Genomic DNA, 19,111 nt, shown 5'->3' on the forward strand with positions numbered 1-19,111 from the left:
GAGGATAAATCGAAATAAAATATTATGACGTCATTTATAATGAGTAATAACATGTGACTAAGCAATATTTTCGCAAAAATGTTGAGTTAATTTTTCTGTTTGTTTTTTATTTAATTTCAATAAAGAGTTTGTTAAACGTTCTAGAAAGCTGGGACAATTAAAACTCGTCGTTTTAAGATCTTAAGTTATTGGAATTATTTTGCACCAGGTCTCATAGGTAGAATTTATTTAACCTTTTGACCTTGTTGTGGTGGTGGGGTAAGTCTGTTGTTAGTCATTTATTAATTGTTGTTTTTCAGTTTTACTGCATTGTTGGTATATTTCAACAGCTAGTTTATAATACTTAAAAGCTTTATTTTGTTTTCCCAATGCTTTGTAGCATAAGTGTAAAACAAGGTAAATTTCATGTTGTACTATTGTGGGCTTAACTGTTAGTTTGTTTAGTTGAGTTTGTGCTTTGTTATATTGTAATATTGCTTGTTCATATTTACCAAATATCATATAACATGTTCCTATACCTCGATATATACTTGACATTTCATCAGGCCTTTCTAAAAGTAAGTTTTGATCAATTTTTAAATGTTGTAAATAAGTTAAAAGTGCAACTTCTGGTTTGTAAAGGTGAAATTGTGCGCGAGCACATTTATCAAGTATTTTAAGTTGTAATCTAATATCCTGGTTTGGTATTGGAAAGTGTTGAAGAAATGGTTGAGATATTGTTTCTATTTGCTCATATTTTTTTAATGCATGAAGACATTCTATTGTTAAATGAAAACAACCAAGATATAACACATGTCCAGGTTGAATATGAGGTCTTATTTGTTGAAGCATCTCTAATGCAACTTTAAAGTTTTCTTCACCAAAATAAGCATTACAAACACAAAATTGAATTAGAAGCCCATGGATGTCATTTTTTAAACAGTTTATAGATTCTGTTTTCTCCCATTCTGATATAATTTGTTTGTCTTGACGTAAAATGTGCAAATCTGCCCAATATCCTAAACTTAAAGTTTGTTGATCTGGAATGTGGATTTTATTTAAAAAGTTATTTTCTTTTTGTTTTTTTTGAATTAGAGTTATTATTTGTAAATTTCTTAAAATTTCAAAATATCTCACAAGACTTGCTGCTCCAACAGCTAGAATTAATTCTTGAGCAGGATCGTAATCTAAACCTTGAAAAGTTTTTCCTTTATCAATATAATTATCTTGTTTTGTTTTTTTTCTATAAAGTTTTAGTCTTACTTCACAAGCAACAGACAAAGCATACTTAAGATGATGGGACGTCTTTGAATCAATTATAACTTGTTTTTCTAACTCATTTATTGCTTCAAATCCAGTGGTAAAAACTTTGTGGAAATTACAAATAATTGTCAAGAATAACGATATAGTTCTGTACAGAATTTGTTTCATGTTAAACTTTTGATTGTTTATTTGTAATGCACCAATATATGACCCAAAATCTATTTTATTTAACTCTTGAATTAAATCTGATTTAATTTTAGAAGAATCCTTTGTTTCAAGTTTTTGTTTAACCAGATCACAATATTGCTTGTGAATTTTTTTATCTCCATAAACAAAACATGTTCGTTTTAACACATCGGCTAAGTGATAACCATTGTCTAAATCCACTTTAAAGTCAAGATACTTAATCATTTCACTGACAGGTTGAATTAGTTCTGTTTGCCATGGCTTGTTTGTGGTACCTTCTTGTCTTCCTAGTGGAAAAATGCAAGCATGTGGCATCATTCCATCAAAGGAAATTCCTCGTTTAGAAATGCAATCAAAAAACCAATCAATTCCACTTTTGTTGTAATAATCGTTTAAAGATGGAATTGCAACACATGGAATCATAGTTTCTCCTAAATTCATGATAATAAAATGAAAAACTACAGAAAACCGTCTAAAATATTCCAGAGTGTTGTTATCCACTTTCTTGTTGTCATCCAGCAAAATAATGTGCTCAAAATCAGAGTAAGGAGTTATTTCTTTTCGTGCAAGAGACCCCATTCCAGCTATGGCAAATTCACATGGAGGTTTTCCCATGATTTTAACACACTTTTCAGCTATAAATTTCATGAAAAAAGTGTATTGATTGGCTATATCATCTTGTATAGCACAAACTGTTTGTATTTTATTGCATTCTAGTTTTTTTAATTTTGCTTCAGCTATTTCATAAGGAATATGTTCTAACTGTGACAATTTATTTTCAGTATTTTCTCTCAGTTTTTTGACTTTTACAGCAACTTTTGCAGAAATATTTCTTAAATTTGCCAAAGATTGATCTGCTTTTGATATTTTAAGCAAATGTGAGCAAAGATTATCCAGATCTTTCTTAATTGTTTCAACATTTGAAGGATTTCTCACTATAGCTGAATTTAAAAGTGCACAACTTCTTATCAAGCTCAATTTATCAGGACTTTTCTCCTTATAAAGCAACCCCATTTTGTGGAGAATTTTTGCTGATTCTTGTGGTTTATTTTCCTTCCACTTTCCATCTTGTGTTTCTACACAAAGTTGTTTTAACTCAGCAGCAAGTTTATTTAACTTTGTATTAGACATGGTGGTTTTGTAAACGACTACATCAGTTTCTTGACAGAATTGCTCAAACTCAGCAGCAAATTTATTTTCCTTCCTTTTTTCAATTTGTGATTTAACCAAAAGTTGTTCTAATTCTGCAACAAGTTTATTTAACTTTGTATCAGAAATGGTGTTTTTTAAAACAACAACTTGTGTTTCTTTACAGAATAGTTCAAACTCAACAGCATTTTTAAATTCCTTCCACATACGATCTTGTGTTTCAACTAAAACTTGTTCCAATGCAACAGCAAGTTTATCTAATTCTGTATCAGACAAGGTCTTATAAACAACAACTTGTGTTTCTTTACAGAATTCTTCAAACTCAGCAGCAAGTTTATTTTCCATTTCTTTAAATTTCATTTTTAATCAAATAATTTTTTAAATCAAACTTTATGTTTATAAATAAGTGCCTTGCTTTAATTTTGTAATTCCCAAAATAATTATTAAATATTTCTTAGATATTAACTTCCTGGTATTTTGATTTAATTAATACTAAACATTTTGTTAGGTTAGTTAACTTAAATCTATGGGTACAAACTCAAATAATAGTGTCAATGATAGAAATAATAAAAGAGATCTTGTTTCACAAATTCTAACAATAGCTCCACAACAACGTTTCTAAGCAACCAACAGGTTCTGCTTCACTGGTGTTAGATTTATTTTAATTGCTGAAAAGGATTAATTTATTTGTGCAAATATTTTAATATTTAATTGTTTCAATGTGTACTTAAATTTATAAATTTTAATTTTTTTGTATTTTCATAACTGTTTTTTTTTAGGCCATTTACTTCCTAAGGGTCACCCTACGAACCCTGACCTTTCAACTCTTAATGTGAAAACCAACATGAGGAAAAACTCGTCCACGTCTAACAGAAACAATACGAGCTTTATTGCGAGATCAACGTTCCAACTTTGTAAGATCTGTGCCGAGAACGACAAGGATGTGAAGATCGAACCTTGTGGCCATCTTATTTGTAAATCTTGAGTCATGGCAGGTGATCTGATGTTTATTACTTTTTTAAATACAACTTTAAGCAACATTATTGTGGAGAGCTGTGTTTATAAATTACTTCTTATTAAACTCAGTAAATGTGGTCATGTTATATTTAAATCATAATTTTTGTCACGTAAATTGTTGCAATGATTATTTTATTTATATAAACTTAAAACATAAATGGTCAATATTTAAACCATATTATGTTAATTGTTTTTGTAAATCAAGCCATAAAATGAATTACAAAATTGTTTTAAAGCGAACATTATGCAGGAACAACTCTCACTTTCCAATCCATGGTGCAGATGTGAGAACTTAAAAGATGGAGAAGACAACTGGGTGGGTTTTTATTGAGAACCCAATTCTACTTTCATTGTCCCAGTCTCAAGTTAGTTTAAAACTTTATTGATTTGGTGATGTTGACTTTTAACCTGCTACTTCTTGGACTTATTAGGAGGAACAACTGTTAAGGCTGAGATTGTTTTAACAAAGCAGCATTGAGAATTAAACCATGAAACTAATAGTTTTATTCACATATAATGCAACATAGTGGCCATGGGATTCAAACCCAGAACCTCAGGTCTAATAAAAGATGATATTTAAAATACAAACCAACCTAATTTTTTATTGTTTTAGATCCAAAATTGAGATGAAAAAGCAAAGATGAGGAAGACGATTTGTTTGGTGAAGTTGGGAGACCAATCACTGGAACTAATAATGTAAGTACAAGTGTTTAAAAATATCATCAAAAGTTTATGAAACCTAATTGTTCCAGGCCCATCTTGGTTCCACTTTTCCTCCCCTCCCAAGCACACCCCTGAGCACCCCCTCAGCCCCCCTGGTTGTCCAATTCTTTCCTAACATGCCCCGTAGACAAGCCCCATATTCCACCCCAAGATCACCTTCTACCTTGTTTGATGGAGGTCATCCACTAGGGGGCAGTTTTGAGGTAGGTTTTGTCAGTGTTGTAAATTGTGCTTTGAATTAAGAATAAATATTCAACTTTTTGTTTAGAGTGAAAGTCCAGTAATTCCACCCAAACCCAACACACCGCACATGTCTGAACGTCCTTCTAACAGGTAGCTTAGTGTTGTAAATATAAAGTTACTTTTCTAACAATCTTATATTTTAGTAATTGGAATTCACCTCACCCCAAACTAGTAGCAACAAATGATGTTCCTGGAAATAAGGTAAACACAAATATTTACATACTACTTGGTCCTACTTAGAGAGAGCTTTAAAATAAAAATTATTTAAAATGTTTAGAATTTATTATTCCAACCCCCGATTAATTCACCTCCAAACAGAAGAAAACAAAAACCCCAGAAAGCTCGACCAACGTCCAACATTTTTGACCTGGGTTCGACCACTGCAAGTATGTTGATGTATAAGTTAAGTTATGTTGTTTGTTATATTTGTTCTTGTTACAGTGAAAGACCAAAGATTGCCCTCCAGGACCCAACCAACCCAGCATTGAGAGGTGGAGTTAACCCAGCTATCCAAATGGATCAAGAATCAAGTAAACCGGTGAGTTATATTAGTTTTATTGTGAAAAATAAAAAAGATAATTTTGAATAATCCAAAATAAATTCAGGAAATGTTTAAACCATTTGCTTCCTTGCAAAAAAACTCCTCGATCAACGTTTACGACTTTGCTCTCGACATCGACTCTCCTCCTGTTGTTTTCCGAACACAGGGGGAGCCACACTGACACCACAACCACCAGGAGAGCCACAGAGTGAGGATAACTCGGGACAATCGAGACACAGAGTTCCGAGTGATTAGGACTGGATTGTACCAAGGTGGAAGTAGTTTATTGAAATGTTTTTAAGTAAAGTTTATATTTGTTACCAAAGAAAATATTTTGTTTCAGGCCAAGCACAACAGAAACCCCGACGTTAATCAACCCCAACAAACAACCCCCCAAGTCCCCCCAGACCCCCTCCTTTTTCATTAATGACTCCACAATCATTTCAGTCTTTGCCCCTGATCACCAAAGCTCTATGAGAACCCCAAGTGCCCCAGTTACCCCCAAGAATAGGTAAACCTGACCCCATCGGAAGTCCCCTATCTACTGAAGCATTTACACAAATATATATTTTCATATATTTGCTACAAATTAAGGAATGGTGGTTTCATTTTTGTAAATATTATTTTGTTTTCATCTTTGATTATCCAATTTTTAATTTTAGTTTTTATTTAAATTTGTTGAATCATGACAATTTGTTAAAAGAAGAACTTGGTTTTTACAACACTTTAGTTCTAGATATAATAAGTGGTATAGTTTAAAAATGTATTTATTTTTAATGATGTATATTTCTCAGTGTGTTTAATTTCATTAAAATTAACAACTTCACCCAAACTGGTTTATGTGCAAGTGCAATAAACTTTAATTTCTTGTAAATTCCAATATTTAACCAAGCTAAGTAATCCTCTATTTCTTGTTTTTCACTTTTTTTTGTCCTATTTCGTTTACTGCTTTTATTTTTTGTGTGAAGTACAAAATACTCAGTAGAAATGTGATAACGAAATATTTGAATTTATTTAACAACTTGCAAGATTGTTTAAAACTTTTATTTTAGGAATTGTTTTTAACTTGGGTTGGGTTTTGTTTACTAAATTAAAAAAATATAATTTTAAGGTTTTACGTAACAGAAATTACAATAAAAATATCAGTTTTAATTATAAACAATATTTTAATTTAACTTGAAGCTTATATTACATTTAAGATCAAAGCTTAAAGTCGACCATCTTACATCGAGGATAAATCGAAATAAAATAAAGTGACGTCATTTATGGTGAGTAATAACATGTGACTAAGCAATATTTTCGCAAAAATGTTGAGTTAATTTTTCTGTTTGTTTTTTATTTAATTTTAATAAAGAGTTTGTTAAATGTTCTAGAAAGCTGGGACAATTAAAACTCATCGTTATAAGATCTCAAGATATTGGAATTATTTTGCACCAGGTCTTGCAGGGAAAATTCATTTAACTTTTTGACCTTGTTGTGGTGGGGTAAGTCTGTTTTAAGGTATACTTAATTGTTGTTTTTCAGTTTCACTGCATTGTTGGTATATTTCATCAGCTAGTTTGTGATACTTTAAGTCTTCATTTTGTTTACCCAATGCTTTGTAGCATAAGTGTAAACCATTATAAATATCAAATTGTACTATTGTTTGTTTAACTGTTAGTTTGTTTAGTTGAGTTTGTGCTTTGTTGAATTGTAATATTGCTTGTTCATATTTACCAAGTTTCCAATAACATCCTCCCATACTTCGATATATAGTTGACATTTCATCAGGCCTTTCTAAAAGTGAGTTTCCATCAAACTTTGAATGTTTTAAATAAGTTAAAAGTGCAACTTTTGGTTTGTTAAGGTTAAGTTGTGAGTGGGCACATTTATTAAGTATTCCAAGTTGTAATCTAATAATCTGGTTTTGTATTGGAAATTGTCGCAGTAATGGTTGAGATATTGTTTCTACTTGCTCGTATTCTTTTAATTGAAAGAGACATTCTATTGTTGTTTGCAACAAGCAAAGATATAACCCATGTCCAGGTTGAATATAAGGTCTTATTTGTTCAGACAACTTTAATGCAGCTTTAAAGTTTTCATCACCAACATAAGCATTACAAACATAATATTTAATTACAAGTTCATGGTTGTCATATTTTAACCAGTTTAAAGATTTTCTTTTCTCCCATTCTGATATAATTTGTTTGCTTTGTCGTATAAAATATAAACTCACCCAATATTCATAACTTGAAGGTTGTTGATCTGAAATATGGATTTTATTTAAAAACTTGTTTTCTTCTTGTTCTGTTTGAATATTTTTTAAATTCATTAAAATTTCAAAATATCTCACAAGACTAGCCGCTCCAACAGCTTGAATTAATTCTTGAGCAGGATTGAAATCTAAACCTTGAAAAGTTTTTCCTTTATCAATATAATCATCTTGACCTTGTTTTTTTGTATAAAGTTTTAGTCTAACTTGACAAGCAACAGACAGAGCATACTTAAGATGATGGGAAGTCTTTAAATCAATTATTTCTTGTTTTTCTAACTCATTTATTGCTTCAAATCCAGTGGTAAAAACTTTGTGAAAGTCACAAATAATTGTCAAGAATAATGATATAGTTCTGTACAGAATTTGTTTCATGTTAAACTTTTTATTGTTTATTTCTAATGCATCAGTAGATGACCCAAAATCTATTTTATTTAATTCTTGAATTAAATCTGATTTGGCTTTGAAAAAATCTTTTGTTTCAAGTTTTTGTTTAACCAGTTCACAATATTGCTTGTAAATTTTTTCATCTCCATAAACAAAACATGTTCGTTTCAACACATCAGCTAAATGATAACCATTCTTTAAATCCACATCAGAGTCAAGATACTTGATCATTTCACTGACATGTTGGATTAGTTCTGTTGACCATGGCTTGTTTGTGGTACCTTCTTGTCTTCCTAGTGGAAACTTGCAAGCATGTGGCATCATTCCATCAAAAGAAATTCCTCGTTTTGTAAAATTGTCAAAGAACCAGTCACCATTATTTTCAATTGTAAAATCATTAAGGGATGGAATTGTAACACTTGGAATAATAGTTTCTCCCAGATCCATGATAATAAAATGAAATATGACAGAAAACCATCTAAAATATTTCAGAGTGTTGTTATCCACTTTCTTGTTGTCATCCAGCAAAATAATGTGCTCAAAATCAGAGTAAGGAGTTATTTCTTTTCGTGCAAGAGACCCCATTCCAGCTATGGCAAATTTACATGGAGGTTTTCCCATGATTTCTTCACACTTTTCAGCTATAAATTGCATTATAAAAGTGTATTGACTGGCTATATCATCTTGGATAGCACAAACTGTTTGTATTTTAGCACATTCTAGTTGTTTTAATTTTGCTTCTGATATTTCATAAGGAATATGTTCTAACTGTGACAATTTATTTTCAGTATTTTCTCTCAGTTTTTTAACGTTTTCTGCAACTTTTGCAGAAATATTTCTTAAATCTATCAAATATTGATTTGCTTTTGATATTTTAAGCAAATGTGAGCAAAGATTATTCAGATCTTTCTTAATTGTTTCAACATTTAAAGGATTTCTCACTATAGCTGAATTTAAAAGTGCACAACTTCTTATCAAGCTCAATTTATCAGGACTTTTCTCCTTATAAAGCAACCCCATTTTGTGAAGAATTTTTGCTGATTCTTGTCGTTTATTTTCCTCCCACTTTCCATCTTGTGTTTCTACACAAAGTTGTTTTAACTCAGCAGAAAGTTTATTTTCCTTTTCTTTAAATTTCATTTTTAGTCAAATAATTTTTTAAATCAAATTTTATGTTTATAAATTAGTGCCTTGCTTTAATTCTTAAATTCCTTAAATAATTTTTAATTATTTTTTAGATATTGACCTTCTGGTATTTTGATTTATTTAATACAAAAAATTCTGTCTATTTAGTTAACTCAGTTTTGAATAACAGACCAAATAATAAAAACTATGAAAGGTTCTGCTTTACCGATCCCAAACAATGGCTTTACGTCACTTCTTTGCATGCAACTAAAAGTTCTGCTTCACTAAACCTGTTTACATGGTTGCTTTAATCGTTATTATTTCAATTTTTTGTTTTCCATTAATTGAATTTATTTTATACTAAAATTCCAATATTTAAATATTTTAAATAACAAAGTGGGTAAACTAAAATTTTAATATTTTGTACATTTTAATTGTTTTTTTTTTAACATAGTTATATCCTGATGGTTGACCTACGTACCCTGACCTTTCAACCCTTCATGTGAAACCAACAATGAGGAAGAACACATCCGCATCTCACAGGAACAATACGAGCTTTATTGCAAGATCAACATTCCAACTTTGTAAGATCTGTGCCGAGAACGACAAGGATGTGAAGATCGAACCTTGTGGCCATCTTATTTGTAAATCTTGAGTCATGGCAGGTGATCTAATGTTTATTACTTTTTTAAATACAACTTTAAGCAACATTATTGTGGAGAGCTGTTTATAAATTACTTCTTATTAAACTCAGTAAATCTGGTCGTGTTATTTTTTAAATTATAATTTTTGTCACATAAATTGTTGCTGTAAATGATTATTTTATTTATATTTACTTAAAACATAATTGGTCAATATTTAAACCATATTATGTTAATTGTTTTTGTAAATCATGTTTGCCATAAAATGAATTACAAAATTGTTTTACAGCGAACATTATGCTGGAACAACTCTCACTTTCCAATCCATGGTGCAGATGTGAGAACTTAAAAGATGGAGAAGACAACTGGGTGGGTTTTTATTGAGAACCCAATTCTACTTTCATTGTCCCAGTCTCAAGTTAGTTTAAAACTTTATTGATTTGGTGATGTTGACTTTTAACCTGCTACTTCTTGGACTTATTAGGAGGAACAACTGTTAAGGCTGAGATTGTTTTAACAAAGCAGCATTGAGAATTAAACCATGAAACTAATAGTTTTATTTACATATAATGCAACATGGTGGCCATGGGATTCAAACCCAGAACCTCAGGTCTAATAAAAGATGTGATTTGAAACACAAACCAACCTAATTTTTTATTGTTTAGATCCAAAATTGAGATGAAAAAGCAAAGATGAGGAAGAAGATTTGTTTGGTGAAGTTGGGAGATCAATCACTGGAACTAATAATGTAAGTACAAGTGTTTAAAAATATCATCAAAAGTTTATAAAACCTAATTGTTCCAGGCCCATGGTTCCACTTTTCCTCCTTCCCCAGCACATTCCAACACACCCCTGAGCACCTCCTTGGCCCCCCTGGTTGTCCAATTCTTTTCTAACATGCCCCGGAGACAAGCCCCCAACCCCAGGGTCACTTTCAACTTTGTTTGAGGAAGGTCATCCACTAGGGGGCAGTTTTAAGGTAGGTTTTGTCAGTGTTGTAAATTGTGCTTTAAATTAAGATTAAATATTCAACTTTTTGTTTAGAGTGAAAGTCCAGTAATTCCACCCAAACCCAACACACCGCACATGTCTGAACGTCCTTCTAACAGGTAGCTTAGTGTTGTAAATATAAAGTTACTTTTCTAACAATCTTATATTTTAGTAATTGGAATTCAACTCACCCCAAACTAGTAGCAACAAATGCTCTTTCTGGAAATAAGGTAAACACAAATATTTACATACTACATGGTCCTACTTAGAGAGAGCTTTAAAATGAAAAATATTTAAAATGTTTAGAATTTATTATTCCAACCCCCGATTAATTCACCTTTAAACAGAAGAAAACAAAAACCCCAGAAAGCTCGACCAACGTCCAACATTTTTGACCTTGGTTTGACCACTGCAAGTATGTTGGTGTATAAGTTAAGTTATGTTGTTTGTTATATTTGTTCTTGTTACAGTGAGAGACCAAAGAATGCCCTCCAGGACCCACCCAACCCAGCATTAAGAGGTGGAGTTAACCCAGCTTTCCAAATGGATCAAGAATAAAGTAAACCGGTGAGTTATATTAGTTTTATTATGAAAAATAAAAAGGGTAATATTCAATAATCCAAAATAAATTCAGGAAATGTTTAAACCATTTGCTTCCTTGCAAAAAAACTACTCGATCGACGTTTACGACTTTGCCCACAACATCGATTCTCCTCCTGGTGTTTCCTGCCACAGGGGGGAGCCACATTGATACCACGACCACCAGGAAAGCCACATAGTGAGGATAACTCGGGGCAATCGAGACTCAGAATTCCGAGTGATTAGGACTGGATTGTACCAAGGTGGAAGTAGTTTATTGAAATGTTTTTAAGTAAAGTTTATATTTGTTACCAAAGAAAATATTTTGTTTCAGGCCAAGCACAACAGAAACCCCGACGTTAATCAACCCAGTAGAACAACCCATCAAACAACCCCCAAGTCTCCCCCAGACCCCCTACTGTTTCATTAATGACCCCACAATCGTCTCAGTCCTTATCCCTGACCACTAAAGCTTCGTGGGACACCCAAGTGTCGCAGTTACCCCCAAGAATGGGTAAACCTGACCCATCGGAAGTTCCCTATCTAATGTACCCCCACCAAAACACCCCAAAGGTAGTTCTGCTTCACCAATTCCATCTTGGATTGCACCCAACTGTGGTCACAACCCCTCTTCGAATCAGAATGGTGACAATAGTGAGAACATTTCTCTGTTAATGGGGTTATGGTTTAAGACTCGTTAGATGTAGTCAAAATAGCAAACCAAATCTACAGACAACATCTATTTATTAATCAAGCATGTTTATCACATAATTATCCCAAAGGTTACATTACACTTATACAAAAAAGGTTATTTCCCTTACACACAACAAAAACTGGTTTCTAAGTTATATACATAACCATTAACATAATTACGAGTACATTATACACAACAACGTCTTTCGTATATCGACAACATTTTTTTTTATTTTGGTTTTTGCACATTGATAAAAGTAAATAATAAATACGATATACAATTAATATTACAACAATGCGACGGGAAAAAATGACAAAATCAATTTAATGATTTAAAACATGCCAAAAGTATTAATGTTTACATAAAGATTTTAAGTATGTTATGGCATGGTCACCAAACCCAATATAAATTAAATCAATATTAATTACGATAAAATACAATAATACACATAAAAAAATAAAAATAAAATAAGGGAGGAAATGAAATAACAGAACAAAATTGTACAGAAAGAAAAAAAAATTACGACACTTTTTATTTATAATAATAAATCAATCCTGTGATGGTAGTTAAGTGTAAAATAATCTACATAAAAATAATTACATTTTAAATAACCCAGTATAGCTCTAGTAGAAAACATCCTTTATTATAGTATTTAACTGTTAACTACTTCTAAATATAAAACTTGGCAAATTATTAATTAGGTTTGTGTTTTAAGAACAAAATATACACTAACTGTCAGAAATAATATCACGCAGGAAAAACACAAAAACGGATAACTATCAATTCACATATTTGTAAAGAAAAGGGTTCACACTATTAACCCATATTCTTTTGCTTTTATAAAATAATACAGTCCAACTAAACAGAAAATTAAACACAGTTTACACTGGCTCTACATAACAAATAGCGACAATTTTTACAAGGAAAAAATACACAATTGGACCATGTTCAATATAATAACGAATAAATTTAGAGCATCTAACTGCCTTATGGGCGTTTGACTTGCCTTTGAATAAAGGAGTTAACTTGTTTGTACCCTTTATAACTTGTATATACGTATATTTACTTTAATACAGTCTCTATGAGTTTTTTATATTTATAAGTCTTTTGTACGGTGTTTAAATCGCACGGGATGGCAGCGAGTTTGCACTATTTCGGTTCGACGAACGAAAGTTATTGCGCCTGTGAAAAGGGGTTTCTTACGAATTTTTTTTGTTCATCAAATCAATATCAGCTAATTTTGGTTAAAAATGTTTTGTTTTGGTACCCCAGTTGTCAACACTGTGTGTGATTGTCCAAATCCGACAGGTTTTCTCGTTGTTTGTCGCAAACCGGCATCAAGTCTGGTTTGAGGCTAGGAAAGCCTTGGCATTGGAATTAATAGAGATGCTAAGCGCTTTATTACAGATCTATGCTTAAAGTCGACCATCTTTCATCGAGGATAAATCGAAATAAAATATTATGACGTCATTTATGGTGAGTAATAACATGTGACTAAGCAATATTTTCGCAAAAATGTTGAGTTAATTTTTCTGTTTGTTTTTTATTTAATTTCAATAAAGAGTTTGTTAAATGTTCTAGAAAGCTGGGACAATTAAAACTCGTCGTTATAAGATCTCAAGATATTGGAATTATTTTGCACCAGGTCTTACAGAGAGAATTAACTTAACCTTTTGACCTTGTTGTGGTGGGGTAAGTCTGTTGTTAGTTATTTATTAATTGTTGTTTTTCAGTTTCACTGCATTGTTGGTATATTTCAACAGCTAGTTTACCATACTTTAAAGCTTCATCTTGTTTACCCAATGCTTTGTAGCATAAGTATAAACAAAAATAAATATAATATTGTGGTAATGTTGACTTAACTGTTAGTTTGTTTAGTTGAGTTTGTGCTTTGTTAAGTTGTAATATTGCTTGTTCATATTTACCAAGATTGTAACAACATGTTCCCATACCTCGATATATATCGGACATTTCACTTGGACATTCTAAATATAAGTTTTCATCAATCTTTAAATGTTGTAAATATGTTGAAAGTGCAATTTTAAGTTTGTTAAGTTCAAGTTGTGATTGGGCACAATTTTTAAGTATCATAAGCTGTATTTCAATATTTTGGTTTGGTATTGGAAAGTGTTGAAGAAATGGTTGAGATATTGTTTCTATTTGCTCAGATTTTTTTAATTCATATAGACATTGTATTGTTAATTTAAAATACCCAAGAAATGCCTCATGTCCAGGTCGAATATGAGGTCTTATTTGTTCAGCCAACTTTAATGCACCTTTAAGGTTTTCTTCAGCAAAATAAGCATTAAAAACACAAAATTTAATTTGTAGTCCATGATCATCATTTTTTAACCAGTTTAAAGATTTTCTTTTCTCCCATTCTGATATAATTTGTTTGCTTTGTCGTAACCAATATAAACTCACCCAAAATCCTAAACTTGAAGTTTGTTGATTTGGAATATGGATTTTATTTAAAAAGTTATTTTCTTTTTGTTTTTTTGAATATCTTTTAATGTACTTAAATTGAGTATAATTTCAAAATATCTCACAAGACTTGCTGCTCCAACAGCTTGAGTTAACTCTTGAGCAGGATCGTAATCTAAACCTCGAAAAGTTTTTCCTTTATCAATATAATCATCTTGACCTTGTTTTTTTGTGTAAAGTTTCAGTCTAACTTCACAAGCAACAGACAGAGCATACTTAAGATGATGGGAAGTCCTTGAGTCAATTATTTTTTGTTTTTCTAACTCATTTATTGCTTCAAATCCAGTGGAAAAAACTCGGTGAAAGTCACAAATAATTGTCAAGAATAGTGATATAGTTCTGTACAGAATTTGTTTCATGTTAAACTTTTGATTGTTGATTTCTAATGCAACAGTATATGACCCAAAATCTATTTTATTTAACTCTTGTAGTAAATCTGATTTGGTTGTAAAATAATCTTTTGTTTCAAGTTTTTGTTTAACAAGATCAGAATATTGCTTGTAAATTTCTTCATCTTCATAAACATAACATGTTTGTTTTAACACATCAGCTAAGTGATAACCATTTTTTAAATCCACATCAGAGTCAAGATACTTGATCATTTCACTGTTCTGTTGACCATGGCTTGTTTATGGTACCTTCTTGTCTTCCTAGTGGAAACTTACAAGCATGTGGCATCATTCCATCAAAAGAAATTCCTCGTTTTGTAAAACTGTCAAAGAACCAGTCACCAATATTTTTAATGGTAAAATCATTTAAGGATGGAATTGCAACACATGGAATCATAGTTTCTCCCAAATTCATGATAATAAAATGAAAAATAACAGAAAACCATCTAAAATATTCCAGAATGTTGTTATCCACTTTCTTGTTGTCATCCAGCAAAATAATGTGCTCAAAATCAGAGTAAGGAGTTATTTCGTTTCGTGCAAGAGACCCCATTCCAGCTATAGCAAATTTACATGGAGGTTTTCCCATGATTTTAACACACTTTTCAGCTATAAATTGCATGATAGAAGTGTATTGACTGGCTATATCATCTTGTATAGCACAAACTGTTTGTATTTTAGCACATTCCAGTTGTTTTAATTTTGCTTTTGATATTTCATGAGGAATATGTTCTAACTGCAACAATTTACATTCAGTATTTTCTCTCAGTTCTTTAACTTTTTCAGCAACTTTTGCAGAAATATTTCTTAAATTTATCAAAGATTTATCTGCTTTTGATATTTTAAGCAAATGTGAGCAAAGATTATCCAGATCTTTCTTAATGGTTTTAACATTTGAAGGATTTCTCACTATAGCTGAATTTAAAAGTGCACAACTTCTTATCAAGCTCATTTTATCAGGACTTTTCTCCTTATAAAGCAACCCCATTCTGTGAAGAATTTTTGCGGATTCTTGTGGTTTATTTTCCTTCCACTTTCCATCTTGTGTTTCTACACAAAGTTGTTTTAACTCAGCAGCAAGTTTATCTAATTCTGTATTAGACATTTTGGATTTAAAAACAACAACTTTTGTTTCTTTACAGAATTGTTCAAACTCAGCAGCAAGTTTATTTTCCTTTTCTTTAAATTCCATTTTGATCAAATAATTTTTTAAATCAAACTTTATGTTTATAAATTAGTGCCTTGCTTTAATTCACGAATTCCCAAAATAATTATTAAATATTTCAGAATTTGACCTCTTCGTATTTTGATTTATTTAATACAAAAAATTCTGTCTATTTAGTTAACTCAGGTTTCGAATAACAGAGCAAGTAACAGAAACTATAAAAGGTTCTGCTTTACCGACCCCAAACAATGGCTTCCAGTACCTGTTTCTAAGCAACTAAAAGTTGTGCTTCACTAAACCTGTTAACATGGTTGCTTTAATCGTTATTATTTTAATTTTTTGTTTTCCATGAATTGGATTTATTTTATACTAAAATTCCAATATTTAAATATTTTAAATAACAAAGTGGGTAAACTAAAATTTTATTATTTTGTACTTTTTAATTTTTTTTTTTAACATAGTTTTATCCTGATGGTTGACTTACGTATCCTGCCCTTTTAACCCTTCATGTGAAACCAACAATGAGGAAGAACACATCCACGTCTCACAGGAACAATACGAGCTTTATTGCGAGATCAACGTTCCAACTTTGTAAGATCTGTGCCGAGAATGACAAGGATGTGAAGATCGAACCTTGTGGCCATCTTATTTGTAAATCTTGAGTCATGGCAGGTGATCTAATGTTTATTACCTTTTTAAATACAACTTTAAGCAACATTATTGTGGAGAGCTGTGTTTATAAATTACTTCTTATTAAACTCAGTAAATGTGGTCGTGTTATTTTTTAAATCATAATTTTTGTCACATAAATTGTTGCTGTAAATGATTATTTTATTTATATTTACTTAAAATATATGTGGTCAATATTTAAACCATATTATGTTAATTGTTTTTGTTAATTGAGCCATAAAATAAATTACAAAATTGTTTTAAAGCGAACATTATGCAGGAACAACTCTCACTTTCCAATCCATGGTGCAGATGTGAGAACTTAAAAGATGGAGAAGACAACTGGGTGGGTTTTTATTGAGAACCCAATTCTACTTTCATTGTCCCAGTCTCAAGTTAGTTTAAAACTTTATTGATTTGGTGATGTTGACTTTTAACCTGCTACTTCTTGGACGGAACAACTGTTAAGGCTGAGGAGGAACAACTGTTAAGGCTGAGATTGTTTTAACAAAGCAGCATTGAGAATTAAATGAAACTAATAGTTTTATTCACATATAATGCAACATGGTGGCTATGGGATTCAAACTCAAAACCTCAGGTTTAATAAAGGATGTGATTTAAAATACTAACCAACCTAATTTTTTATTGTTTTAGATCCAAAATTGAGATGAAAAAGCAAAGATGAGGAAGAAGATTTGTTTGGTGAAGTTGGGAGACCAATCACTGGAACTAATAATGTAAGTACAAGTGTTTAAAAATATTATCGAAAGTTTATAAAACCTAATTGTTCCAGGCCCATCTTGGTTCCACTTTTCCTTTCTTCCCAAGCACATCCAACACCGCCCCTGATCACCCCCTTGGCCCCCCTGGTTGTCCAATTCTTTCCTAACATGCCCCGGAGACAAGCCCCAACCCAGGGTCACTTTCAATCTTGTTTGAGGAAGGTCATCCACTAGGGGGCAGTTTGAGGTAGGTTTTGTCAGTGTTGTAAATTGTGCCTTAAATTAAGAATAAATATTCAACTTTTTGTTTGGAGTAAAAGTCTAGTAATTCCACCCAAACCCAACACACCGCACATGTCTGAACGTTCTTCTAACAGGTAGCTTAGTGTTGTAAATATAAAGTTACTTTTCTAACAATCTTATATTTTAGTAATTGGAATTCATCTCACCCCAAACTAGTAGCAACAAATGATGTTCCTGGAAATAAGGTAAACACAAATATTTACATACTACTTGGTCCTACTTAGAGAGAGCTTTAAATTGAAAATTATTTATAATGTTTAGAATTAATTATTCCAACCCCCAATTAATTCACTTCCAAACAGAAGAAAACAAAAACCCCAGAAAGCTCGATCAACGTCCAACATTTTTGACCTGGGTTCGACCACTGCAAGTATGTTGGTGTATAAGTTAAGTTATGTTGTTTGTTATATTTGTTCTTGTTACAGTGAGAGACCAAAGAATGCCTTCCAGGACCCAACCAAGCATTGAGAGATGGAGTTAACCCAGCTTTCCAAATGGATCAAGAATCAAGTAAACCGGTGAGTTATATTAGTTTTATTGTGAAAAAAATGAAAAAGATTATATTGAATAATCCAAAATAAATTCAGGAAATGTTTAAACCATTTGCTTCCTTGCAAAAAAACTCCTCCATCGACAATTAGGATTTTGCCCACGACATCGACTCTTCTTCTGTTGTTTCCCGACCACATGGGGGAGCCACACTGACACCACGACCACCAGGAGAGCCACAGAGTGAGCATAACTTAGGACAATCGAGACACAGAGTTCCGAGTGATTACGACTGGATTGTACCAAGGTGGAAGTAGTTTATTGAAATGTTTTTAAGTAAAGTTTATATTTGTTACCAAAGAAAATATTTTGTTTCAGGCCAAGCACAACAGAAACCTTATGTAATCAACCCAGTTGAACAACCCCAACAAACAACCCTCCAATTCCCCCCCAGACCCCCTACTGTTTTATTAATGACCCCACTATCATCTCAGTCATTGCCCCTGACCATCAAAGCTCCGTGGGAACCCCAAGTGCCCCAGTTACCCCCAAGAATGGGTAAACCTGACCCCATCGGAAGTCCCCTATCTACTGTAGCATTTACACAAATATATATTTTCATATATTTGCTACAAATCAAGGAATGGTGGTTTCATTTTTGTAAATATTATTTTGTTTTTATCTTTGATTAACCAGTTTTTAATTTTAGTTTTTATTTAAATTTGTTGAATCATGACAATTTGGTAAAAGAAGAACTTGATTTTTATATCACTTTAGTTCTAGATATAATAAGTGGTATAGTTTAAAAATGTATTTAATTTTAATGATGTATATTTCTCAGTGTGTTTAATTTCATTAAAATTAACAACTTCACCCAAACTGGTTTATGTGCAAGTGCAATAAACTTTAATTTCTTGTAAATTCCAATATTTAACCAAGCTAAGTAATCCTCTATTTCTTGTTTTTCACTTTTTTCCGTCCTATTTCGTTTACTGCTTTTATTTTTTGTGTGAAGTACAAAATACTCAGTAGAAATGTGATAACAAAATATTTGAATTTATTTAACAACTTGCAAGATTGTTTAAAACTTTTATTTTAGGAATTGTTTTTAACTTTGGTTGG

General features: G+C 31.6%; 1 protein-coding gene and 1 long non-coding RNA gene across 10 annotated transcripts; both read left to right on the top strand.

Moving 5' to 3' along the window:
* Nucleotides 1-50: 50 nt before the first annotated feature.
* On the top strand, nucleotides 51-6,087 carry LOC145753277 (uncharacterized). Of its 6 annotated transcripts, none has more exons than XM_082569686.1 (11): nucleotides 51-258; nucleotides 3,357-3,572; nucleotides 3,831-3,959; nucleotides 4,208-4,290; nucleotides 4,347-4,520; nucleotides 4,586-4,650; nucleotides 4,704-4,761; nucleotides 4,838-4,946; nucleotides 5,002-5,098; nucleotides 5,166-5,373; nucleotides 5,445-6,087. In XM_082569686.1, exons 5-9 carry the CDS (start codon nucleotides 4,434-4,436, stop codon nucleotides 5,046-5,048), a joined length of 366 nt encoding a protein of 121 aa, XP_082425812.1. In that variant the 5' UTR covers nucleotides 51-258; nucleotides 3,357-3,572; nucleotides 3,831-3,959; nucleotides 4,208-4,290; nucleotides 4,347-4,433; the 3' UTR covers nucleotides 5,049-5,098; nucleotides 5,166-5,373; nucleotides 5,445-6,087. The 6 variants fall into 6 exon arrangements, with proteins under 6 accessions (XP_082425812.1, XP_082425813.1, XP_082425811.1 ...); XM_082569687.1 differs by lacking the exon at nucleotides 51-258 and adding an exon at nucleotides 406-557; XM_082569685.1 differs by lacking the exon at nucleotides 51-258 and adding an exon at nucleotides 2,533-3,210.
* A 150-nt stretch (nucleotides 6,088-6,237) lies between these two features.
* Nucleotides 6,238-19,056, top strand: LOC145753280 (uncharacterized). Of its 4 annotated transcripts, XR_014283840.1 has the most exons (21): nucleotides 6,238-6,369; nucleotides 6,475-6,585; nucleotides 9,319-9,529; nucleotides 9,795-9,923; nucleotides 10,171-10,253; nucleotides 10,310-10,484; nucleotides 10,550-10,614; nucleotides 10,668-10,725; nucleotides 10,802-10,910; nucleotides 10,966-11,062; nucleotides 11,130-11,337; nucleotides 11,409-13,460; nucleotides 16,268-16,478; nucleotides 16,742-16,870; nucleotides 17,130-17,212; nucleotides 17,269-17,444; nucleotides 17,628-17,685; nucleotides 17,762-17,870; nucleotides 17,926-18,018; nucleotides 18,088-18,296; nucleotides 18,368-19,056. It is a non-coding gene; the product is annotated as an uncharacterized LOC145753280 (long non-coding RNA). The 4 variants fall into 4 exon arrangements; XR_014283839.1 differs by lacking the exon at nucleotides 6,238-6,369 and having other exon boundaries at nucleotides 6,410-6,585; XR_014283841.1 differs by lacking the exons at nucleotides 6,238-6,369; nucleotides 6,475-6,585; nucleotides 9,319-9,529; ... (5 more) ...; nucleotides 10,802-10,910; nucleotides 10,966-11,062 and having other exon boundaries at nucleotides 11,135-11,337; nucleotides 16,742-16,821.
* Nucleotides 19,057-19,111: the final 55 nt, after the last annotated feature.

The sequence above is a fragment of the Corella eumyota genome, chromosome 5, assembly GCF_963082875.1.
Source record: "Corella eumyota chromosome 5, kaCorEumy4.1, whole genome shotgun sequence".
Lineage (NCBI taxonomy): Eukaryota > Metazoa > Chordata > Ascidiacea > Phlebobranchia > Corellidae > Corella > Corella eumyota.

Bases quoted from the DNA above. Each gene is read 5' to 3' on its own strand.
- LOC145753277 (XM_082569686.1), top strand. From the start codon at position 4,434: ATGCCCCGTAGACAAGCCCCATATTCCACCCCAAGATCACCTTCTACC. The intron at 4,762-4,837 runs GTAAACACAAAT...TAAAATGTTTAG, and splicing joins ATGATGTTCCTGGAAATAAG to AATTTATTATTCCAACCCCC. The intron at 4,947-5,001 runs GTATGTTGATGT...TTCTTGTTACAG, and splicing joins CCTGGGTTCGACCACTGCAA to TGAAAGACCAAAGATTGCCC.